Consider the following 27159-nt stretch of genomic DNA (forward strand, 5'->3'; position numbering starts at 1 on the left):
GACTCTCTGGATTGACATAATACCATTTCAAATTCGTAATATTCCTAGTGTTTATACTTAGTTACATATACATGTAGTTTGAAAACTAGGTTGTTTAATATGGCTTGGCTGTTATTGCTCTTTGTCTGATTTTCCTCTTTCTTTACCATGTGTTGATTCACTCAATGTGCGACTTGAGCACCTTTTGGTAGATTTTGGCGCCTTACAAAATACATACTTGTACTATAATTATTATTCAAAATATTATTGACAAAATAGGGACACCGCCAATATAGGGCTAGATAGCTCAGTTGGTAGAGCGCCGGCACGTTAATCGGGCACGTTAATCGGGCACGTTAATCCGGAGGTCGTTGGTTCGAAATCCACTCTGGTCAATTCTTTGTTCAACCCCCAAAATCGTTTCAAAATTTACCCAGTCAGTTTCCCTTTGTGGTTGATACTGATATAATTGTTATTCAAAAATACGCTTGATATATCTGATAGTATCTGTCAATTCTACAAGGTTGACATAATATTGGATGTGAATGGTTAGCCATAGACGTATGGTTTTCTAATATCAGAGGCACTTTGATACACCCTTCAGGCTGTGATAAAGCGCTATTGAAAAATCCTTATTGTTATTATCATTATTGTTCCGATATTTCCAGACATTCAAGGCCCTGTCACGTACATGCACTTACCTGCATTTTGCGAGCTCTGCAGCCACATTGTCGTAATTCTGTATGGTTTGTACAGCATCTAAATTATATATTCCAGCTTTGGTGAATTTCTGCAAACAAACAAAATTTGTTTAGATTCAACAGGTCTTTCTTAATCTGACCGATTGGTCATGAAAATGTTAGTAATGTGGCTTAGGATGTCACTGCCTGTAAGTTTGCTTACAACACCTGCACAATTTCACAGGTTCTTGTTCATAAAATTTAATATTAGGAAACAGTGTTATTAGCATTAAAAAAAAATCTTACAAGTGTCTCTTGAGAAAGGCAAACAACAATTAGGACTTTCTCTCTGCTCTTTAGCATTTCAGTTATTTAACACCAGGGGCTAATTTCGCAAAGAGCTAAGATTGATCTTAAAGGAACACGTTGCCTTGGATCGGAGGAGTTGCGTAGTCTATAAACAGCGTTTGAAACCGTTTTTTAAATAAAATGCATATGTTGGAAAGATGTTTTAAAGTAGAATATAATGATCCACACAATTTGCCTTCAAATTGCATGGTTTTCTTTTACTATGCGAACTACATGGTCGGCCATTTATGGGAGTAAAAAAAAACGTGTTTGTCGATGAGGTAAAAGGAAAAACATGCAAATTCTTCTTTTAAAACATCTTCCAACCATTAATGCATGTTATAACAAACGGTTACGAACGCTTTTCAAAGACCAACTCGACCGATCCAAGGCAACGTGTTCCTTTAACTGCAAATCAAGCAGAGTTTTACTTAGTAAAGTGTGATGTCACAACATAAATCACTATGGTGATACTAAAAATTAGTCTTGCGATGAATTTGATTGCTTTGTAAAATCAGCCCCAGAAGTAGGCGTGTTGGTCAGGATCACTGGCCTTGGGGGAGTGGGTTCCAGGGTGTAAAATAGTGAATGATCCAGGGGTCGAAACTGCCACTAGCCTGCTAGTGCAGGACTACCAGGTTAACAACAGGGCTAATCATTTTTTTACAGTTTGTTAGCCCGGCGGACTAGTGGAAAAATAATGCAAAAAACTGTGCTTATGGTATTGGAAAATTTAATACTTTCAGTGACCAATTTATGCAGTGACCCCAGACATAGTGTGATTTTTTGGGCTACCAAACTCTCATCTGGGCTACTAAGAATTCTGGGTTACTAGCCCTGCTACCTACCATGAAAATCCACTTAATGTTGACCCCTAATATTGCAACTACATGTATCAGTAAGGTCAAAGAATAACCTGTAAAACTCAAAGATTTGGGGTACTGGGAATTATTTGTAGTTGAGTTGGCTGTGATAAGCTGGTTGTAAGGGACACCCTGGCTGCTTTCAGCGGTTACATTGGCTTCCGGTCAGGGAGAGAGTAACTTTCACAGTTTGAGTAACTGTGGTCAATGCCTTCTAGGAATATTAACAGGCTACTAATAATCTTGCCTTGCTCTCTACCAACCGCCACGCTCAAGCTTGCGATCAGCTTTCGACACCACACACCTAACTGATCACTCAACCATCAGAACACTCTCATCTGCTCACAACCGGACTTTCATAGATCTACATGTAAACTGCTCTAATCAAAATGTAATATGTTGTAGGATTGTTCAATTCGTTTGCTAACTTTATAGAAAAATTTGCTTGTCGAAAAGGCGCTTTATAATTGCCCTATTGTATTGTATTGTAAGAGATAAATGAAATGTATCAAACCTTATAATTTTGATGGTCACTTGTTCGGATATCCTTGTTCTGTACAGATTCAGTCTAGTCAGGTTGGTCAGAGTGGCCAAAGGGTCAAAGGCGTCACTGTCCAAGATCCGCACCGATGATAAATCAAGCTCTGTTTGGGAACAAGAAAAAGTAAGAATACATATCAAACACAATTTCAGAGGTCCTTAAAGGCAGTGGACACTATTGGTAATTGTCAAAGAACAGACTTCTCACTTGGTGTATCTCAACATATGCATAAAAAAACAAACCTGTGAAAATTTTAGCTCGATTGGTTGGCGGAGTTGCGAGATATTAGTGAAAGATGAAACACCCTTGTCACACAAAGTTGTGTGCTTTCAGATGCTTGATTTCGAGACCTCAAATTATAAACTTGAGGTCTCGAAATCAAATTGGTGGAAAACTATGTCACTTCAGAGGGAGCTGTTTCTCACAATGCTTTATACTATCAACCTCTCCCCATTACTTGTTACCAAGTGAGGTTTTATGCTGATAACTATTTTGAGTAATTACCATAGTGTTCACTGCCTTTAATTGTAATATGAAGTATTTGGAAACAGTGTTATTTGGTATTTGGGTAATTTTTGAAACACAAAACAATATGGCCACAGATTTTCCTTGAACACAGTTTCTTTAAAGGAACATTACATAATTGGTAAGAAAAAAAGTGTGAAGATCAGAGATTTACATAAAACTTACACGGTCTAATGATGGTGATACAATGTACGTAAAAACATCCCTTGAAATGTTTTCTTCTGAAACAACCTATTTGATGAGAAATCAATAAAAACTAAGATCCCGTTTCAAGCTTATCGCTCAGTGAGCGTTTGATTAATTTTTTAAATATTTGTTTTGTAACAACCAATTCTGTCATGTCCCTTTAACTTCCTGTCAAAAATGAACGCTAAAGCGCACAAAGGTTGACCCACATTGATACAAAAACAGTACAAAAACATCATGCCTGTACGTTGTACATGTGTGACATTTAAGTTGGTTTATGAATTGTAGTTGTAAACAATAACAATAGACCTGAGCCATAACAGGTTTTCTTTCAGGAGAACCAATCAGAGCAGTGATTGACTCTACACTGAAACCTCTCAACCCCTATAAAGGCAGTGGACACTATTGGTAATTGTCAAAGACTAGCCTTCACAGTTGGCGTATCTCAACTTGAGGTCTCGAAATCAAATTCGTGGAAAATTACCTCTTTCTCGAAAACTATGGCACTTCAGAGGGAGCCGTTTCTCACAATGTTTTATACCATCGACCTCTCCCCATTACTGGTCACCAAGTAAGGTTTTATACTAATAATTATTTTGAGTAATTACCAATAGTGTCCACTGCCTTTAAACAGCTACCTGAGCGGAATGTTTTCAACAGAAATGGTATTTTTACTTGTTTATAATGCACTTGTTCACCATTTTAATGTAATTTCGATATGTGTACACTTCTGAACTTTTCGTAATTATCGATTAAAAAATCAGGCCCCTACCTAAAGGTTTTCTGAAAAACTAAAAACACTTCTGCCGTTGAGAGCGGGCGTCAAAGAACAATGCCACTGACGTCATTTGTGGGAGTTTGCTTTGTTATACATCCACGCTGCAACAAAGCGGCTTTATCTACTTATGACGTTTTGAGAGTGATTACGTAACGGGGCTTTTCGCAAATCTCGCAGAAAAGCTCTGGACAAGGGCATACAAAATAATTGTTTTTTTACACAATTGAAACCTATTTATAATCATATGACTCGATTTCCTTATTCATCGAAAACATTTTAAGTGGAATTCAGCAAAGTTCACTACTTGACATATTTGTTCAAGCAGGTCTTTAAGTCTCATGAGGATGACTAGAGCAAGCTAGTCAAAACAATGAGACCTATTTAAGAACTGCCTCTGCTGTAGTGCAGTTAATAACGATCCAATAAACCAAATTTCCTATACCTTCCATCCAGGTACATGTAGTGGTTAAAATGCAGGACAGTGCTACTCCACGGATAGTAGAATATAAAGCATGACAGTTCTCTAAAGAACAAACTGTAACTGACAAGTAGATACATTGTACACACATGGTGTTACCGCAAACCAAATATACTGTACAATAATAAAGTTGACCAAATTTAATTTCAATTTGGTGGTTTGTTTTTGATATCATTAAAATTTCGGGGCCAATTTGTCAAAGCAGGAAAAATACATGTAATCCCTTTAGGACTACATAATCTCAGAAACGTTTCTCCGATTAAAATTTTTGGTAATTTAAAAAAATTATATTTTTCTGAAATCATACATTTCTAAATTCAAAGTGAAATAGTTCTCAAAATGCTGCTTAGAGTGTTTATAATAATTTTTTACTATAGTCAGATAGTAATTACCACGTGTACGTAGCTACTCCCCTTCATCGACAATGGACAAGTTTCTTATCACTTTTGACTTTGCATACATGTACATGTACATTATATGAAATCTTTCCTAAATTGTTGACTAAAACATTTTCCTGTGCCGGCACGTTTATCCGGAGGTCGTTGGTTCGAATCCGACTCTAGCCAATTCTCTGTTCAACCCCAAGAATCATTTCAAAATCTACCCAGTCAGTTGCCCTTAGTGGTGTATATTGCTAAAAAAAATTCCTTGAACTTTTTCATTACATACATTTGTACACTGTTGAATTGAACACAAAATGTTCACCCTTAGTCAGGCATTCTCTCAAATACCCTGGTTAAGTTCAGAGTACGGTTCTCTGTACCATGTGGTTACTGAACTCACTCACATAATTTCATCACTGAATACATTATAATATGTATGAGCTACGTACTTTACCCTTTGCTCTATGGTACATAGGCGGAATACCACTGATTATGCTTTTGAACCTTGTGCAGTCTGTGAGCACAATCATGACAATGCCAGAATGTACAGAGGTCAGGGTTACCCAGTCTGTGTGATTTTCCATCACACAACGAGAATGACACATTTAAGACATGGTGGGCATGTCAGGATAGTTTCTCGTTTTTTGTGATAATTACCTTGTTGGCCACTGATCCATAGCCTTCAGTAATCATAATTTACATTGAGTTTGGGTGAGTTCGTGATGAATTCTGCCACTCTTTTTTTCTTTTCAGTATGCCTAAAAAAGTGCATTTTATGTTATGAATAGGATCATGTGTTGATATTAACGTACATGACTGTATGTACGAATGCATGAGAATGTATGACAATGCAAAATTTAAAACGTGGTGCACAGATTAATTTATTTTAAAAAAGCAAAAAAAGAACATAAAATCAACCGTGTTTTTCTCAAAATATTTAAATAGCTACCCCTGTTGAACATCACACCATGGAGGATTGTAAAACCAAAGCTCAACATTACTCTGAACAACCGAATGATGGCGGTATTTGGTGGTTGTAATTTTTAGATTATTGACTGTTTATAAAAGTCCGATTTGACATGTTTTTGGTGGTCGCTAGCGACTGCCTTGTGCACCAAAAGGTTAAAGGAACACGTTGCCTTTTGGATCGGTCGAGTTGGTCTATAAAAAGCGTTGAAACCGTTTGTTATATAATGCATATGGTTTGAAAGATGTTTGAAAAGTAGAATATAATGATCCACACAAGTATCACTCAAAATTGCACGGTTTTCCTTTTTACGTCGCGAACTAACACGGTCGGCCATTTATGGGAGTCAAAAATTTGACTTCCATAAATGGCCGACCCTGTTAGTCGACGAGGTAATAAGAAAACCACGCAATTTCAAGGCATATTTGTGTAGATCATTGTATTCTACTTTTACAACATCTTTCTACCCACATGCATTTTATAACAAACAGTTACAGAACACTTTTCAAAGACCAACTCGATCCATCCAAGGCAACGTGTTCCTTTAATGATGACAATTTACAACATGTAGTGTACTGTATGCTATACCTTCATTACTATACACTGTACATGAGCTGAATAGTGATGAGTGGTAACATTTCATAAGAGCATTAAAACCAACATTAATGTAACTGAGATCTTATAGCGCCATGCTGAGATACATGTATCATCGTCTTATTTTTTAAACTTGCCTCCAAATGAGATGACTAAAAGGGTCTCATAATTGGTCATGACTATGGAAATTATTGGCAATAAAACTTATTATTAAAACTTCATAATAGGGAGTGGAACTTAACTTAGATTTCCAGAAACGTCTCACTTCGAAGGGTTTATTGAAAAAGATATCACTTTTTATCCAATACAATTAGAGTCTGAGAAACTTAATGACAGTAATGTTTCTTAGATTGTTTTTCCAGCTGCAGATTATTCTTCCCGCGTGGAAGTTCGTGGAACTCCAGATTTTCTCAAAAACAAAAATCCCCTTTTAAAGTTTTGAAAGGTTATCTACAACTAGGATTGAACAAACAGTGGGTTCCACATGTTTAAGCCTACACATGTACAATCCTGAAAAATGTAGTATTAGAAAGAAATAAATAGTGTATCTCATGAGCGTCTGCATGAATTTTGAATCAAAGGAAAAGCAAACATTTCAATGCCATAATTTTCAGTGAACAGTAAACAGCATCAATGTTCTCTTTCAGTGCCTTTTTTTTTGGGGGGGGGGTGAACCTGTATGTAAAATACCCAGCTTTGTGAGGTTTCAAGTTTTTGCAAAAGCAAAAAATAAAGAAAACTCTTTATCATCTATGCCTTGCTGATTAGTGTTGCCTTGGTAAATTTTGTACATCTTAGAGTCAACAGTGTTTATCATTAGAGATATATATGCCCATCACTATAAAATGTTTCACCCATTGATGGCCCTTTTTAATACATAAAAAAGATCCCAAATGAAGGACAATATTGCCATTTCGGATGCAAGTTCTGGTGGTTTTAGTCATTGGAATGTGGGTTCAAATCCTGGTCGTGACACTTGTGTCCTAGAGCAAGACACTTAACTATTGCTTCTCTCCACCCAAGGGTAAAATGGGTACATGTACATGTGAGAGCAGAGATGGTTTATGTGAATGATTAGCTTGGAGCGCAGGAACTCGCCGCAAAGGCAAATATATGGCCCATCGACAAAGGAGTAATAATGTCAGAAGCGCTTTGACATGTTTGATCTGCCCTTCTGTCTGTGATAACTTTAGCGCTGTATAAAAATAAATTATTATTATTATTATAAGATAAAATAAATCATAACACTGTATGAAATTTGCACTGACAGAAGGTTTTACATAAACACATCAACAAAAGTAAGTCCCCCCTAAACAATTCGCCATAACGTCATAAGATAAAACATTTTACCAATACAACTAATGAAGAAATAATTCTATGACATGTTCCCTAAGTGTTGTTTGAAAATGAAAGATGTCCATGAGTTCATGGCTGAATGAGCTCAAATGGAAGACAAAAACTGCCTTTCTCAAAAGTCACAAAGGTTGCGTTGTGTTGTTCACCGATGAGACGAGAAGTTGCCCGAGTCACATTGATGGCCGGGACGGGTGTGGCGTCGAGCAACATGCAGAGTGATGTGTTCAACCAGTTACAGCCTATGGTGTTTGGAGTGTCATGGTGTGGGGTGGTATATAAGCCTTACCAGGAAAACACCACTTGTGCAGATTGCTGGCAACCTGACAGCGCAACGATATGTTGACCAAGTGCTGCGTCCACATGTTGCACCACTTGCTGCAGCCCATGGTGGAGCATTTGTGTACATGGATGACATTAATGCCTGACCACACAGAGGGAGAGTAGCTACTGCACTCCTGGCTGGTGAAGGCATCGAGCGAATGGTGTGGCCAGAAAGCTCGCCTGACCTCAATTCCATCCATGTGGGACTAGCTGAAGCAATCTGCATATCCCTACATCAACACCAACAGCAACCTGGCTAACCTGTCCCATCTTCTGCAAGTTCAGTGGAATGCCATCCCACAGCAGCATGTCACTAGACTGATCAACACCAGGGCCCAATTTCATAGAGCTGCTTAGCACAAAAATTTGCTAAGCATGAAATGTTTGCCTTAATAAAAAAGAGGATTACCGGCCAAATTTCCACGTAATTTTCAGGATAAGGGAACAACAGCTGATCACCAGTAATAAGCAATATGCAACAAATGAAAATTTGATTGGTAATCCTGTTTTTATCAAGGAAGAAATTTCACGCTAAGCAAATTGTTGTGCTTAGCAGCTCTATGAAATTGGGCCCATGACGGTGCCAGGCGGTCATTGACAGGCGTGGCGGATACACGCATTACTGACCTGTAGATTTGATAAACCTTCAAATGTGACTTTTGAGAAGGGCAGTTATTGTCTTCCATTTGAGCTCACTCAGCCATGAATTCATGCACATCTTTCATTTTCAAACAACACTTAGGAAACATGTCATAGAATTATATCTTAATTAGTTATATTGGTAAAATGTTTTACCTTACGATGTTATGGCGAATTGTTTAGGGGGGGGCTTACTTTTGTTGATGTGTTTAGTTTGAAGACATTAAGCATTTAGTACAGTGTACTTTGGGTTTTTTTAATGTAAGAAGTAAATTTCTAGTGTTGATTTTGGTTTAAAATATTTGAATATTTCAGGTCAAACATCAATCATGGCAGAGGGTTGTGATTCTCGTCTGGACTCATTGGACATGTTTTGCTGCACAATTTGCTTTGAAAAGTATAATGAAACAGATCAACTTCCGAAGCTTCTGGCTTGCGGTCACACATTCTGCTTAACTTGCCATAAAGGTTGGGCAAACGTTAAAAAAGGCTTGATCATTTGCCCAACATGTAAAGACAAATCTACACTTCCGAAGGGTGGAGTTGCCCAGCTGAAAACAAACTTTGAACTGAAGCACACAATGGATGCTTTTGAAGCTCAAAAAAACAAGCCAGCTGTTCAATCTGATACCAAGGTAAGGTCCACAGAACCACATTTAATAACCGAGTCAACCTTGAAATCTTGATAATATTGAGGGAATCAATGTGTAGTGAAGAGGTTTTCAACTAGTGGTTTAAACCCAACGAGGCCTGGTTCTTGATAATTTTTCAATGATTACATATATTACAATTTTTCAATGATTTCTTTCAACACAACACCCCTCCAGCTATGAAATGGTAAGGCCCAGTCAAGGCCCTCGGGTAAACAACTCCTTATAAGGGAATGCTGTGCGCGTCGCGCGTATCGCATGATGTGGCACAACTGTTTCAGCCGTTGCTCTCGACCAATAGGAATGAAGAAACTGTCTTAAAAGAACAGGTGCAAGCTCGTGTGTCACGCCCATGTTTCAACACTTTATACTGGTCATAAACAAAGGTTTATACACACCCACTAGACGCGCTCTCCACCATTATGAATAGCGAAACTGTCTGATGAATAGTTAATAATACGAGGGTCTTATAAAGTGCTTCATCACACCACTGGGGCATATCAAAGCGCTCGGTAGGAAGGGACCAGTGTTAAAGCCAAGGTCCGACGGTGCTGGGCGGGCCTGCCCAGGACTCACACAAAATACATTGCGCTGCCCAGCATAGACTTCAAAATACAGTAGGAAGAACACTAAAGGATCTTTAGTTCCATTTCCAGAGATCTTTTGGCAAACCGTGGCCTAGCGGTTAAGAGCACTGGACTTTAGCTCTGGTGTTTCTGATCAGCAGAGTGTGGGTTCAAGTCCTGGTCGTGTCCTTGAGCAAGACACTTAACTAAAATTGCTTTGAATAAAAGTTGGGGAGGTAGTGCTGTGTGCTCTACCAGCCAGGCTCCAGATGGATGATACCCAAGCCTACATCCATATGGACTGCAAAGGGGTAACCCTATTTCAGCCACAGGAGTAGATGGCAACCTCTTCCCGGGAGAAAATAGTTGATTTGTAGCCCACACCTTTAAGTGCCCTTCAGGCCTTGTGTGTCTGGCGACTTGCTTACGAACAAAGAGTAAATAATAATAACTCTTTGCTTCTTACAATCAATTAGGAATCAACTAGTGCCAAGGAAGATGAGAATGTTCAGCAAAGAGACATCGCTGGAGCTGCAGATTCCTCTCAGCATGAAATCCAGCATCTTCTGTCGACAGTTAAAGCCCTCACTCTAGGTGTCCATAAGTCAGGACAAGTATTCAATGACATAATTGATACCATTCGAGGAGAACGCCATGATGTTACGGTAAAGCGGGAAGACACACTTAAAACCATCCGCAGGGAGTATGATGAGATAGTCAAAACAGCCCTAAAGCGGAAGGAATATCTTCTTCAAGAAGTGACTAAATGCTGCGAGCAAAACTTGACATTGTTAACTGCTTATGAAGACGAGTATAGTAGGAAAAAAGAGGACCACAGTAAATTCCATGGAGAGCTAATGAGGGATATTACAAGACAACAGCAGGACGCCAAACCTTCTTGTGAGGTATTGACCAGGTTGTGTCAAAGCGCTCAATCAAGATCTAAGGACTTAAACCATGAATTTCAAATCACTTCGAAGAAGTTATGTTTCAACGATGACAGCTTCAAGGGTATTGTTGAGGACATTAGGTCATGGGGTCAAGTGAGCCAAAACTCTGCTGTTCTAACCGTCCAACCGAGATGTCCGGTACAGGAGGCTAGCCCAGCAACAACTGACCAACACTCCGACAGTTTGAATCATTACTGCTTGAAGTCAGGGGCAGTGGGAACCTATAATGCCATCTCATCACCATGCTGTATCACACAACTAAGCACTGAAGAATTCGCTGTAGCAAATAAGAACTCTTATAAGATCAGTATCTGTTCGTTTTCGTCACCGCAGAACAAGAGGAGTATTCAACTGAAAGTTTCACAGGCAGTGACCTTCAATCAAGGAATTACAGGTACATGTACATAATGTATGTAGGGCCTACGTTGAAATACATGTATGTGATATATACAGCTCGGGTTTATTTGGCAGCATCAGAATTTGTAGCATGACAAGTTTCTACCTCAATTCTGAAAAAAAAATTGCATCTTGTGCACAAAATATTATGTGCAAAGACGTTGTACATGTACAACTACTTGTTTTGTATGTTCAAGAATCTTATTTTGGCATCTTTGTCTGGATATGTTCCCTTAATCCTTCGCTCCTGTTTGTGCTATAAATGGATGTGTTTTTGTTTGTATTTGTTTATGCCTCTGAACAAGGTTCGGTTTGGATCGAAAGTTTCAGCCAATTCCCCTACAAGTTTTGAATAAATTATTGTGAATTTCAATTTTAAAAACATCTTTCTATTTCACCCTTTCTAAAACTTATTTTTTATTCTTTGACAGGGATGTGTACAAGCATGACAGGCTTTGGAGAAACACTAATAATCAGTAACCCAGATCAGAATGAGCTTCAGAACTGGGACCCGCTTGGTGGTAACCTATTAAATGTTTTTAGACCACCAAAAAAAGAGGAATTTGATCCTGCTGGTATGGTGTGCAGCCCATCAGGGCGTCTGTACGTCTGTGATAGAAAGAATCATTCGCTGCATGTATTACAATGGTACGAGCTAAATGCCTATTGGTGTTGTAAAAAAATCGCACGGATAGGACATCGTGGGAAGGAACCAGGGAACTTTGACAACCCGAGTGACGTCGCCCTGATGCCAGACGGTGAAATTGCAGTAGCAGATTTCAAGAATGACAGAATACAGGTAAAATACTCATTTGGTGCTTTGTTTAGGCAACCTCTTTCCCAATGTAGGTCTGTAGCCAATCCTGTTATTTCTTGAGATATTTTCATGGTCAAATCACCACCAGTGTGTCCAACTTTGTTCCTCCAATCAGGGTGTTTGGACATTTAAAACCAGGCTTTCTGTTTCTTCTCACCCATCAATCAATCAATCAATCAATCAATCAATCAATATATCAATCGTTTAATTTATAAGGGCGCTAATCCAACAGTCGTTGCTCATAGCGCCGTACAGTAGGCTTTTGAAAAAAAGATGAGATTTAAGAAAAGTTTTGAAACTTGCTTATGAAGTAGATTGCCTGATGTTATGAGAAAGATGATTCCACATCCTTGGTGCTGAAAAAGAAAAGGCACGATCCCCCCAACTGTGTTTAGTTGTTTCAATGTGAAAAGTGTGAGAACAGGAATGCAAATTTTTGACAGGTTCTTGGATGGACAATAAGTCAATGAGATATGAACGGGCTGAGGCATTGCGGCAGGAGGATCTTAAATCAAGAGCGTGACTCAACTGGTAGCCAGTGAAGACTCTTCAGGATTAGTGTCACATGAACACTTTTCTTGGCACATACTACCAGACGACCTGGCCAATTCTGAAGTTTGTGGAGGCTCTTGCCTTGCTGAGATTTAGAACAAAGAGCCGTTCAAATAGTTTTGTTTACATGTATTCCTTGTAGTGTATCTCTTCGGAACTCCTTGCATGGTGCACTTTACTTAAATTCAGGGATGAGAGTCATTGCCGACAAAAAAAGTCTGAAACTGTGATTCAAATCTTAGGGGATACATTGAAACGATGGCATTTCAACCTTTTGATCACCCTTTGTAGTTCTAGATTCCAAGGAGCTTTTGGGAGCAGTATCCTCAGTGCTACAGAAGTAGATCAAAGAGCATCGCTTAAAGGAACACAGTGCCTTGGATCGGACGAGTTGGTCTATAAAAAGCGTTTGAAACCGTTTGTTATAAAATGCATGATGCGAAAGATATTTTAAAAGTAGAATATAATGATCCACACCATTTTGCCTCGAAATTGAGTGGTTTTCCTTAAACTTTGCGAACCTACACGGTCGGCCATTTATGGGAGTCAAAACTGTGACTCCCATTAAATGGCCGAGCGTGTTAGTCGACGAGGTAAAAAGAAAACCGTGCAATTTCAAGGCATATTTGTGTAGATCATTGTATTCTACTTTGACAACATCTTTCTAACCATACCGATTTTATAACAAACGGTTACAGAACGCTTTTCAAGGACCAGCTCGACCGATCCAAGGCAACGTGTTCCTTTAACTAATTTGGAGAAAAGTACAGCATTTTTTTTATTACCAGGTAGCTTTTTAAACAGTCTGAAATCAGACTAAAATACTGAAAAATCTCATCCTTGTAAAATAAATATGCCAACTTCCTGAATCTTTTCAGATATTTGATGGAGAAACATTGGTCTTCAAGAGGATGATTGCGACATCTGGCTCAGAGCTTGGACAGCTCAGAGGCCCGTCAGGAATCGCCACCGACTCCGAAGGGTTCATGGCCGTCTCGGAACCGCTGAACCACCGGGTGCAACTATTCACACCAGGGGGAAAACCTTTCATGACACTAGGTGAAGCGAAAGAGGGACCGAACTATTTAAACTGGCCGCTAGGAATCACCATCACAAAGGCTAGAGAAGTGGTTGTCTGTGACAGAGGAAATGACAAGGTAAAAGTATACTGAATTCCAATTGACCATAGAATAATAAAAATAATCAATTATAATAGTTGATTCTTATAGCAGGCACATCCGTCACTCAGTGATGTTTAAAAGGGGCTTTAACATACATGCACTGTACATTTTCCTGCAAGTTATGTGGGACTACGCTTGATTTATGAGATCTATACTCCTTTACAAAGCACCAAGGTGCTGTGGCACAATATGCTGCCAATCAAACAAGGAACACCGGGGCAAACCCCTTCTCTTTTCAATAAATTGTGTTGTTTTACGTGCAATACACAACACACAGGTCCAACTGCTTTACGTACCATCCAAATGGGAACACAGTGTTTGTAAATTCGTAGTTGTACTGTGGCATTGCCAAAATAAAAAAACTCTCACTTGTACAGAGTTTATAATAACTTAATAATAACTACGTAATTAGCTTATTTCACAATAACCGTCTCAATGCGCTTTACATTAGTGCCCTGGTCATTGGGCCAATAACATTCCTTTATCTATTCTCAGCTCCCTGTGCATTATATAACCTGGGCAACTGTAGTGCTCCGAAGACTTTTTTATACACAATATCAACCTCCAAGTGCCCTTATCATATCCCTTCATGCAGGAGAAGAGAAGCAATTTTAGTAAAGCAGCTTGCTCAAAGACACAATTGTCATAACAGCATAATATGAAATTTTTTATTCAAGCATGCTAAACGTATTTTCGTGACATTGTTTATCACTCCTCAAAAACTACAGCACTTCAGCAAGTAATATTTGAACAGTACATGTAAGCCTTCGACTGTCATTATCTTCAAACTGCAGGCCTGATACTTCACGGAGGCAACGAAGGCGATTGCCTCCGTTGCCCCTTGCTATTGCCTTGGTGCCCTTGATATACTCTAGTAGAAATTTACAATTTCCTCATAGGGTACCCTTTGCCAAAAAGAAAATGCCTTGGTGCCCTTGCCTTTTCAAAAACGAAGCATACAGGCCTGAAACTGTGAAAGTTGAATGTACATCTGTGGACATTGTGTTTTTGTGTTCATTTACAAAAAGTACTCCAATCCTTCAATCAGACAATACTTCCAGTAACCAAACAGACAGCAGCTTTGTTTATTGTATATTAAATTTGTACTATTACCATAAAAGCAAAATTTTGTGCAAAACTAAATTTCTTTATAAATAATTTAATTCATGTAAAATAAACATATTTTAATGAGAGGTTTCATGGTCAAATTGAGTTTTGTGATGCACTCATTTTCCAACAGCTAGATACCTCATAAAAGTGGGCTGGTGGGGGAAAGTTACACATTTCGAAAATGTCTTACTTCTACTGGTTAAATCATTGCGGTAAAGGATCACTGTACACAACCATAATCTTTTGCTGTTTTCTGATTGCATTTATAAGGACTCTAAATGTATTGGAGAATGAGTGGGTCAAAAACTGAATTTGACCGTGGAGCCTCTGTTTAAAAAATAAACAGTACTTTGGTGAAATCTAGCCTTCTTATTTTGCATCTTGTCTTTCATTTCAATTCATTTTTTGTTTTGATGGACTCTCAGAAAATTAAATTTAATCACTGTGCTAGCCAAGAAGACAAGGAAGGAAAATTTGAGTTTCACTCTCAGAAAATTAAATTTAATCACTGTGCTAGCCAAGAAGACAAGGAAGGACAATTTGAGTTTTAGATGTAGTAGAAGGGGAACCCCAGTGGTTTATTCAAGGGAAAAGCTAGCCACGGAATCCAATACAGACTGATGACAACCAAATCCCTATAGTGCCCCAGCAAGACTTGAAATGGGGGCCCTTGAGGTGGAAGACAAGGAAAGATGCGTGTACGATGCGCAGACCATTATGCAAAGTCTACCGCTCCTACTATCAACTAAAATACTGACGATGACTAGAGCAAGCTAGTCGAAACGTTGAGACCAAATTCAGAGCTCACTCCGCGGTAGTGCAGTTAGTAATGATCCTATAAGGTAGTCGCAGTAAATTTTCTATATCTTCCAACATGTCCGACATTCCAATATAGTCAACAGCCCTCCCCTCACAAAAAATATAAAAATAACAATAATAATACTAAATACAAAAATACAATACAAACAAGGGATTATGGGAGCAGACCTGTGTGACTTCAGATGCTTGAAGACACTGGACACTATTGGTAATTGTCAAAGACCAGTCTTCTCACTTGGTGTATCTCGACATATACATAAAATAACAACCTTGTGAAACTTTGACTTTAATTTGTCGTCTTGGTTGCAAGAGGATGATGGAGGAAAAACACTCTCGTCGCACAAGTTTTGTGCTTTCAAATGCTTGATTTCAAGATCTCAGCTGGGCTCTCAAATTCAACTAAATATTTCAGTTCGAAATTACCTTTCTCAAAAACTACAGTACTTCACAGGGAGCCGTGTCTCACAATGTTTTATACTATCAGCAGCTCTCTATTCCTTGTTACCAAGTAACAAATATTTTGAGTTATAACCAATAGTGTCCACTGCCTTTAAAGGGAAGGTACACGTTTGGTAATTACTCAAAACAAATATTAACTTAAAAACTGACTTGGTAACGGGTATTGGCGAGCTGTTGATAGTATAAAACATTGTCAGAAACGGCTCCCTCTGAAGTAGCATAGATTTTGAAATAGAGGTAATTTCTCACTAAAATAATAAAAGACTTCTAGCTAGCGAAGTCTTTTATTCCTATCTGAAAGCACACACATCCGTCCAACAAGGGTGTTTTTTCTTTCATAATTTTCTCCCAACTCTGACGACCAATTGAGCTCAAATTTTCACAGGTTTGATAATGTATGCATATTTTCAGATACTCCAAGTGAGAACACTGGTCTTTGACAATTACCAATAGTGTACTTTCCCTTTAAGACAATGCCTGTTACAGCACTCCGAACACAAGATACACCATAGCTGTACCAAGGGGAGAGATCATTGTGGCTTACCTTGTAACTGTTGACATGTTGATGCAATGACGTTGATATTCTTGGCTGTTAGAAACACACACGCAGCTAGTCTCAGGCAGAGCAGGTTCGCCCCACAATCTGAAATAAACCTGATTGAAGAGAAACAAACTATGATTTAAGACAATGCATGGTGAGGTATGTGACCCGCTACGTGAAAATGTATCAGATGTCGCCGAATGCATTATTAAGTAATGGACAGTTTAATGAGGAAAAAAATAAAGCTATGAATACAACAATTTTGTGATCATACATTGTACTTATGTCTAATTTGTATCCTTTTGGGCGAAATGGTAGTTTATAACATCACTTTACTTGTAATTCGTTTTTCAGAAAAAATTATGTATTGGCTAATTTCAAACAGAAGTAACTCAGCATCGCGATATACCCCAAAGCTTAGACATATACCAAATTACTGCTGTTGGTGTGTTCTTTCGAGCCATGTATTAAACTCAATCCTTGAAATTGTCAACATCTGACTCATTTTCACGTAGCGGGTCACATATTGGTTTGCTGTTTGTGTATATACTTGCCAGGTATAGTTTGTTCTTTAGAGAACTGTCTTTATACTACTAACTGCGAAGTAGATTTATCGGATTGTTCGGGAGACTTCTCAGTTCTGAAAAGAACTGTCCCGCTTTTTCACTACTACCTGGGCAGAAGGTATAACAAAAATGGCTAGGACTGCTACATGTACCTTAGAGCTATAGGCTTTCCTGGGATCGTTATTAACTGCGGAGTGAGTTCTTAAACTTGTCTCAACATTTCAACTAGATTGCTCTAGTGTTCGCCAGGAGACTGAAGAGATATAAGTGGGCGTATTTATTGGGGTTCAGTGGTTTCAGTGTTGAGTCAATCAACACTCTGATTGGTTCTCTTGAAAGGAGACCTGTGGTTGGTTGGCTCATAGTGGAAGGAAGAGAAGGAGCTCGAACGAAGGGACTTTAAAAGTTGAACCCGTGGTACCGCGGTCGTTGAACGACACCTCGTAGTCACCCACATACATGTACCTTACACAAGCAATGGGCGACCTGGCGTGTGTGAGTTTGCGCCTGCGCACTTGGTTCTTCACTCAACTATGTTGTTGTATGTCGTATGGATATAATATAGAAAAACAAACTTTTTTGAGACCTGATAAAAATTGTGTACACTTTCGCCCAACGCATCGGAAAACACAACTAAATACCAACCACCCTCAAGTGCTAATACCCATATTTTGAACCACCGCTAGTGACAGAAAAGTCACAACAAATGTAAAAATATGCCATGATATTTCTGTGAAACACCACAAACGGTAAATGAAAACATGTATATTCACAATTCTTGTCTCCAATAAATCAACTTTAACATGGAGGCAACGGCGCAGACTGGCGGTACCGCACGTTCTGTACAAAGAGATCTAATCCTGCTTGTTAACCGGCCGTCCAGCTGGAGGTCTCCTATCTTTTTCTACCAGTCAGACAGGGGCATTGTCAGAGTATTCTTTTGTTACTCTGCGGATTTGCGGGTCGCCCGAGCTCCTTCTCTTCTTTCCTCCATGGTTGGGTCAAGGCTATTTTGAGGATTGCACATTGTGTGAGAAGAGAAGAAAAACGTTTTCACTCATTTTGTTCGAAGCATCATCCAGTTTTCATTTTTTGTAGCATCCGGAAATTTAAGCTCATGGCCATAAGTTATTATGAAGGACACTGTTTGTTAACAAATTCATATCAAATTTTAAATTAATAATAATAATAATATTAAAAATAATTGTGGCTTCTTATAAGCGCACATGTCCGTCACCCAGTGCATTTAATATTACAAGATTTTCAGAATTAGGGACTTTCTCAATTTTTGACTTTGGGGTTCTCCAAAATAGAGACAGTCCCTAGAAGATAGGGCGAGTTGCAGGTTCGTAGCCACACAGCGTCTTAGCTGCTGAGAGCTGAGCTATTGTACCTTGAAAATGGTTCAGGAGTAATTGCCTCCCAGTCACCGCACCAAGACAGGCTCAGCTTCTGCAGATGTTCACATCTTCCTTTAAGACCTTCCAATGTACGCACATTGACCTAGTGAAAAAGGTAGAGTATTCAAAATGGGTGAATACAAATAAAAACTGAGGTTGGAACAATCGAAACAGCTCTTTTTCAAAAAGAGAAAAAAAAAACACTTAAAGGTAAGGTCATAGATCCGTTATACATGTACACCATAAAATAAGTGTAAAAGGTGAAATTCTTATCATGGGCAAATAAAATCAGAACTGAGGTCAGACGACCAATACAGCTCTTTGTCAGCAAAGAAGAAAAAACGCTTAAAGGTAAGGTCATAGATTAGTTAGAAATGTACTCCAAAAACTAAGGTGTAAAAAGTGAAATTCTTATCATGGGCGTATAAAATCAGAACTGAGGAAGAAAACATGCTTAATTGGTCTGGGTACTTTTTGTAGTACACAAAGATTCACAGATTTACATTAAACTCCCACAGTTTGAAGAGACGGTAGAAAGCTTCCCTTCAAATATTACGTACTAAGGTGCTGTAGTTTTTGAGAAATGAGTAAAACCAGTCACAAAAATAATTTTTCGTCTCAGTGAGTTGAATTTATTTTTAGCATGTAAAACATATTTTTCATTACATTGTTTTACTCATTTCTCAAAAACTACTGCACCTCAGCAAGCTTTCTACTATCTTTATCTTCAAATGTTGTTATAAGTTTAATGTAAATCTGTGGACATTGTATTTTGTGTTACAAAAAGATATTTGTATAAACCACAAGGGAAACTGACTGGGTAAATTTTGAAATGATTTTTGGGGTTGAGCAAAGAATTGACTAGAGTGGGATTCGAATCAACGACCTCCGGCATGTTAATCCGGAGGTCGTTGGTTCGAATCCCACTCTAGTCAATTCTTTGTTCAACCCCAAAAATCAAAAAGATATTTGGGAGGTTTTTCCGGGAGATTTCTCAGTTCTGGAAAGAACTGTCCTGGTAGAAAACTGGCTAGGACTACTACCTTAGCTAATAGAGGAACGTTACAAACTTCACTACCGCGGACAGGTTTATAAATGGTCTCAACATTTCGGCTAGCTTGCTCTAGTCATCTTCAGGAGACTATATTTTAGGCTGTTTCAGAAAAGATTTTTATCAGAGTCCACAGACAGGGACAGAAACCACAAGCAACCCAAAGTAAGTCCAGGTACCAGACTTATATTCTTACCATGTGCCAACGAGGCTGCAAATCCAACTCCAGGAACAGTAGCTGGTCATAGCAGTGCTTCTTGAATAATCTACAAGTGGCCGCCACTCTGCATAGATCAGGAAGCTCTAGATCACCAAAGATTAGCTGGATCAGCTCACCCTAGGATTAGGAATGGGATCAAAGAAACAGTAGATTAAAGACCTGCTTGAACGAAAATGTCAAGTCGTAAACTTTGCTGAATTTCACTTAAAATGTTTTCAATGAATAAGGAAATCGTGTCAAATGACTATAAGTAGATTTCAATTGAGTAAAAAAACAATCTCTTTGAATTTATCCAGCGCTTTTCTGAGAGATTTGCGAAAAGCCCTGTTACGTAATCACTCTCAAAACGTCATCTCTGGGAGCTCCAATATGTAAAGCCGCTTTGATGTAGCATGGAGGCATAACAAAGCAAGCTCCCAGAGTTGACGTCAGCGGCATTGTCCTTTGATGCGCACCGTCAACGGCAGAAGTGTTTTTAGTTTTTCAAAACCTTTGGGTTGGGGCCTGATATTTTCTTTGATAGTTACGAAAAATTCAGAAGTGTACACCAACCAAAATTACATTTTAAAATGGTGAACAAGTGCATTATAAAGAAGTTTAAATACCATTTCCGTTGAAAACATTCCCTTATAAGGAGTTGTTTACCGGAGGGCGACGGAGGGCCTTACCATTTCATAGCTGGAGGGGTGTTGTGTTGAAAGAAATCATTGAACAATTATAATGTTTGCATTTATTTTACTTTTTGACCAAAAGTGTTGATGTTTTATTGACCGAGAAGGTATTTATAAATGGGAATCAAAGTGTGTTGAATCGGTTTTCAACTTGTGGTTTAAACCCGCCGAGGCCTGGTTCTTGATAATTTACCTCGACTTCGTCTCGGTAAAATTATCAAGAACCAAGCCTCGTTTTGGTTAAACCACTAGTTGAAAACCTCTTCACCACACATTGATTCCCTTATTAAATCCCACCCCACAAATCCACAACCTAAAAAAAAAAATACAGCCTACCAAAGATGTCATTTCCCCTCAAGTGTTGGGAGACACTTACCGGTAGCAAGTCGAAGTAGCCATTATCTGTCGTAATACCTGCTGATAAGACTTCTACATCAGTACCGTCTTGTGGGCTAATTGATAATGCTTGAAGGTGGGAGGCGTAAACGGCGTCAAGATCTGCAAAAAGAATGACAAATCATGACAATTAAAGCCATTGGACCCTTTCGGTACAGAAAAAAAAAAAAGTTCACAGATTTACAAATAATTTACAGGGTTTAAAGAAGGTAATGGTTAAAGACTTCTCTTGAAATATTATTCCATGAAATGCTTTACTTTTTGAGAAAACGGTAAAACAATATAAATTCTCGTTAGCGAGAACTTTGGATTTGTTATAAACACATGTCATGACACGGCGAAACGCGCGAAAACAGGAGTGGGTTTTCCCGTTACTTTAGCCTAAATTTCCACAGGATTGTTATTTTATATATAAGTTGTGATACACGAAGTGTGGGACTTGGAGAATACTGTTTACCGAAAGTGTATAATGGCTTTAAGAGACTAACAAGTTGTGTAATGTGTGGTCATGTCACCGTAGTCCAGTGGTTAAACTGCTGGATTTGCAATTACCAAGATTGTGAGTTTGAATCCCCTGAGCTAACTAGCTGCTGATTTTGCAATGACTACAATAAAGTATTGTCGTCTAGTTGCTAAATCACAACTTCTTGATTTGTGCAATTCATAATCACAGACGTTAAAGCCATTGGACACCTTCGGTAAACAATATTGTCCAAAGGCCCATACTTCGTGTATCACAACTTATATAAAAAATAACAAACCTGTGAAAATGTATGCTAAATCGGACATCGGAGTTGGGAGAATATAATGGGAAAAACCCACCCTTGTTTCCACACGATTCGCCGTGTCATGACATGTGTTTTAAAAAATCCTTAATTCTCGCTATCGAGAATTGAAAATTGTTTCAATGTTTTCTCAAAAAGTAATGCATCTCTTGGAATAATATTTTAAGGGAAGCCTTTCACCATTACCTTCTGTAAACCCTGTAAGTTATTTGTAAATCTGTGAACTTTTTTTTTTCCTTGTTCTGTTTCGAAAGTGTATAATGGCTTTAAACCAATGTTTGTATGACAGAAATTAGCTGTTGCCATCTTGTGAGTTAGCCAAGTTGCCTTGATGGGAAGATCGACTACGCCAACTCTCTGCTTGCGGGTCTCTCCTCCAAAGACACTAAACGGCTTCAACGTCTACAAAACTGGGCTGCAAAGCTCATTTTCCAGGCCAAGAAATATGACCACATCTCTCCACTTATCCGTGAACTTCATTGGCTCTGTATTTCAAAACGCATCCAGTTCAAACTTCTCACAATTGCTTTTAAATGTATCACCGACACAGATGCTCCGCTATATCTCAAAGAACTCATTAATCCGTATGTTCCAACTAGAGAAGGACTGCGATCTGCCAAAGATAACAGAGTTCTGATCATCCCCCATTCTCGCACTTCATCTGGTGACCGGGGTTTCTCTGCTGCAGGGCCTACTTTGTGGAACCGACTACCCTACAATATACGCCATTCATCTTTACTAGCAGCCTTCAGAAAAGCTCTCAAAACCTATTTATATGACTCTTAATTTTGTTGTATGTTTATCTTGTTTTTTCTTTCTTTCTGTGTAAAGCACTGTGATACATTTTTCGTAAGAGCGCTTTATAAATGCCTTTGTAGTATAGTATAGTATAGTATCATCTTTAGAATAAAAAATACTTAGGCCATGTACATGTACATGTACATGTACATGTACATGTACATGTACATGTACATGTACATGGTACATGTAGGGCTACAGCTAGATTTCTGTGTCATCGTGCATTAGAGTATAAGATGCCATTATAAGCAACAGTTGTACCCAAAGTTATAGCCGCCACTTCTGAATCAGCCTTAGCGGCTTCTTTCCATGCCTTTCAACCTTGAGCAAGTTCGGGTGTGCACATTTAGTCGACTAGTGACCAGCAAGAAACATGTGCAGTGACGCACTCACTGGAACGACTCATTTGGAAGCCTAGTCAACCGACGGAACCTCTGTATTCAACACTCCAACACACAGAGTTGAAACTAGCCGTTACTTTCAGAACCGTCCCAACTCGTTTAGAGATTATCATTACATGCGCAGTGACGCACTCACTGAAACGACTCATTTGGAAGCCTAGTCAACCGACGGAACCTCTGTATTCAACACTCCAACACACAGAGTTGAAACTAACTGTTCCTTTCAGAACCGTCCCAACTCGTTTAGAGATTATCATTACATGGTGTGACAGCACTCGTTTAGAGATTATCATTACATGGTGTGACAGCACTCGTTTAGAGATTATCATTACATGGTGTGACAGCACTCGTTTAGAGATTATCATTACATGGTGTGACAGCACTCGTTTAGAGATTATCATTACATGGTGTGACAGCACTCGTTTAGAGATTATCATTACATGGTGTGACAGCAAACCTTTACTTTAAAGACACTTGACACTATTGGTAATTGTCAAAGACCAGTCTTCTCACGTGGTGTATCTCAACATGTATGCATAAAATATTACAAACCTGTGAAAAATTGAGCTCAACTGGTCATCAAAGTTGCCAGTTATTAATGGAAGAAAACAAATCTTGTTACATGAAGTTGTGTGCTTTCAGATGCTTGATTTCAGGACCTCAAAATTCTAATTCTGAGGTCTAAAAATCCAATTAAAATATTTTAGTGGAAAAAACCTTCTTTCTCGAAATATGTTACTTCAGAGGGAGCTGTTTCTCACAATGTTTTACACTATCAAAAGCTCTCCAATGCTCGTTACCAGGTAAGTTTTCATTCTAACAATTATTTTGAGTAATAAACAATTGTGTCCAGTGCCTTTTACCACAGGAAGATGGAAACACAAAGAACAATAGACGATGTTACCTGTGACATCACATGTTTACAAAAGAGCCACAGAGCCTGGACTTCCTGCAGGCATGATTTGTACACAGCTCAATGGAAGAAAACATAAAATCTTTTATTTTATGAAGATTGCACTGTCTAATTTATATCAACTTTTGATATGATAAAAGGAGGCACATCTCAAAACTTGTCCAGCTTTTACTTTAATAACTCTTGGTTTTATGTGGAAATTATGACACAAAATGTAAACTTTCCCATAGGACCAGTGTAGTATCTTGCCTGCCAGAATACTCAAAGAATGTACAAGGTCACACTTATTGTAAACAAGGTTCACATGGTCTATATCAGAGTTGGAAGAGCGGGAAAAGTAATTTATTAGTGAATGAGGCAGGCTAAAACAAAGTGAAATATATTCTTCTTTTAATCTCGTCTCTGGAGTCATGGCTTACCAGTTCCATCATCGTGTTCAGAGACGGTACCAACCAATTCCACTGCGTCAAGTTCTGTGTAGTAATTCAAATGTAGATGATGGAAGACTAAGCGGATCAAGCTACAAAATGAGAGGAAACACAAAATTAAAATAATGCTAGAGTTGTTCACTAACCATTTTTTTCCTAAATGGTCAAAGGCACTGTAAACTTTTGGTACTTACTCAAAATAATTGTTTGCGTCCAAACATGAGTGTGAACATCACCGGTGCATATCATACGAGTGGTCTCGTTCACCAAACCCAAGCTCCTGTGTTCTCATCAGCAGTGTGGGTTAGAATCCCAGTCAAGACGTTGTGCCCTTGGGCAAGGCACTTTCAACCCATACATGTAGTTGTTTCAAAAAGAGTGCATTCTGCTTAACCAGCTAGCAGCCGATTTCACAAAACTCTAGGATTAATCCTAACTCGAGTCAGGACGAGTAACCCCGTCCTAACTTAGGATGGGTTCAATGCTTCCTACATATTTGATGCGGAACTCAACTCGTCCTAAGTCCTAAGATTAATCCTAAGTTAGGAAGAGTTTGGTGAAATCGACGGCAGGCCCCTTATGACTGATCTATATGGACTGCGAAGTGTGAACATCACCAGTGCATTTCATACAAATGGAAGTGAACTCTGATATCAGAGTTAACTTCCATTTGTCAAGTGTTTGTGGGCTGAACTGATCGGTGGAGGGTGGAATCTTTTGAGTGACGAGGTGTTAGAGTGGAGGTGAAATGGTGCGCTCATGTGATGAGACGGGGAGGCCTACCCAGCGCAGCTATAGATGGTCTGCCTGCAGGTGCAATTTGAGGCAGAGGCCGCCCTAAGCTGCGCTGGATAGACAACGTCACAAAGTGGAGTGAAAGAAGCGTCAAAGAACTGAGACGAGCAGCGATTGAAAGACACCAGGTGATGGCGGCGACTCCACGAGTGTGCCCCCATTACAATCTGAGGATGAGGCGGCCACGAACAAGTCTATGCCGAATGATGGATTATGGTTGTGCAGCATCCTGGATATAAATGCTGGACAAGGTATTAAATTTACTGGCCAGTTTAAACCTTTAGATACCATTGCGGCCACAAGCAGCTTGTCCCACAGTGACCATTGCGGCCGCAAATGGCCACAAGATTTGACCTACTTGCATAAACATAAGGAGGTCAAAGCAAAGGTCATGTCTATAATATATGCAATGTTCCAATGTTGTACGTATGTTAACATTGTATTGCAATTGCTCAACACAAAGCTAACTTGTTCATGAAACTTTGTGAGCAGACAGGTGCTAAAGAGTCACGCAGAACCAAAATTCTGAATTAAGTACATGAGAAGTCTGATGTCTGAAACAGTTAGGAGCAACTGGACGCGCTAAAAGTAAAAAAGATTGACTACTGCAGTCGTTTGGAACGACTCTGAAGCGCCTTGGTTTCAGGAGTTGATCTTGTAAATGAGCAGAGCCAATTTAAAATGATATGTTCCTGTTATGTTCCCCTGTCTGAAACCATATTTATTTGGGTCGACCTGGAGTTGCTCCTTATCTTTGAATTGGCGCGACTATGGCACGCCTGTCTGAAACGGGTGCTAGTTTTCCTCTAAAACATTTGGCGTGTTTGGGATGAGAATTAAATTACTTCACCTTCAAAAGGGCAACAGTCAACCAACACCAATGGTAAAGGGTATATACATTGTAGATAAGGAAATTAACTGCAAACTTACTTGGCCGCAAACTTGACTTTCTTGAGAGGAGGAGAGAAGATCCTAGCATCTGAAGAGAGTTGCGGTTCCCCGGACCATAGCAACTGCCACCTGTACAATGTCAAAGTTCAAGCCTGGTAAATGTACTATTTTGGATCAGGGACAAATACAGATTAAAGAAATATTATTAGCCAAGATTATTTATTTGTGGCAGTGTCATAGCCGAGCGGTTAAGAGCACTGGATTCAAGCACTGGTGTTTGAACAGCAGGGTGTGGCTTAGGATACCGGTCGTGACACTTGCTACGTAAAATTGGGGAGGTAGTGCTTTCTGCTCTACCGGCTAGGCTTCGAATTGAAGATACCCACGCCTACATTTGTATGGACTGTGAAAGGGGTAACCCTGTTTCAGCCCTAGGAGTAGGTGGCAATGGCCTCTGGAAAAAATAATTGTAGCCCACACCTTGAAGTGGCCTTCAGGCCTTGTGTGTCAAGCGACTTGGAAAATAAAAAATAAAAAATAGGAGGCATTGAACACATCCTCATTTAGGACGAGTTACTACGACCCTTGCATTGCTAGAGCAGATGTCTTACCACCAGACCACCGAACTATCCTAGTGGCAAGAGGTGGTTCGAATATTAGTAAGCACTGATTAAATAGATCTTAGTTTGCATCGCAAAGATTATAAATTCTTTTACCCTGACACCAATGTGTATAAATCACTGTAGACTCGGTACCCTCCCGAGTTAAGTGAACAAAATCACAGGAAAGTCACTCAGGTGGGATTCGAACCCACAACCATTGCATTGCTAGAACAAATGTCTTACCAGTAGGCTACTAAGCTAACCTGTTAGAGGCAGTTCGAATCCGTGGCGTTAGCAGGGAGTACTGCAAATATTTAAAGGGACACACAGCCTTGGATCAGGTGTTTTAAAATTAGAATATATAACAATCCCCAAAAAACATGTCTCAAAATTGCACGGTTTTTCTTATGCGTCGTGAAGTAAAACGTCACGCCATTTTGTGGAGTCGAGTTTTAGCCAAGCAGACTCTAGAAAACGGCTGAACGTGTTACATGTAGTTCGCAAAGTAAAAGGTAAACCACGCAAATTCGAGGCATGTTTGTGTGGATCGTTTAAATATTCTA

The 27159-nt window shown here is 39.1% G+C and overlaps 2 protein-coding genes across 3 annotated transcripts in view; one reads left to right on the plus strand and one right to left on the minus strand.

Annotated features, from left to right (window-relative positions):
- Positions 1-743: 743 nt before the first annotated feature.
- LOC117299872 (F-box/LRR-repeat protein 4-like) overlaps positions 744-27159 on the minus strand; it is a gene marked incomplete at its 3' end in the record, with an annotated part of 61195 nt that continues 34779 nt past the window's right edge. For both annotated transcript variants that reach the window (XM_033783455.1, XM_033783454.1), the window contains 8 exon segments: positions 744-769; positions 2385-2514; positions 16683-16792; positions 18639-18748; positions 19893-20033; positions 20964-21085; positions 24300-24400; positions 26034-26123. In XM_033783455.1, coding sequence (XP_033639346.1) covers positions 744-769; positions 2385-2514; positions 16683-16792; positions 18639-18748; positions 19893-20033; positions 20964-21085; positions 24300-24400; positions 26034-26123 — 830 coding nt within the window.
- Positions 5366-14538, plus strand: LOC117299871 (tripartite motif-containing protein 2-like). Its single transcript, XM_033783453.1, has 5 exons — positions 5366-5472; positions 8954-9273; positions 10331-11198; positions 11632-11999; positions 13448-14538. Exons 2-5 carry the CDS (start codon positions 8968-8970, stop codon positions 13739-13741), a joined length of 1836 nt encoding a protein of 611 aa, XP_033639344.1. The 5' UTR covers positions 5366-5472; positions 8954-8967; the 3' UTR covers positions 13742-14538.

Source organism: Asterias rubens, chromosome 15 (genome assembly GCF_902459465.1).
Source record: "Asterias rubens chromosome 15, eAstRub1.3, whole genome shotgun sequence".
NCBI classification, from domain to species: domain Eukaryota; kingdom Metazoa; phylum Echinodermata; class Asteroidea; order Forcipulatida; family Asteriidae; genus Asterias; species Asterias rubens.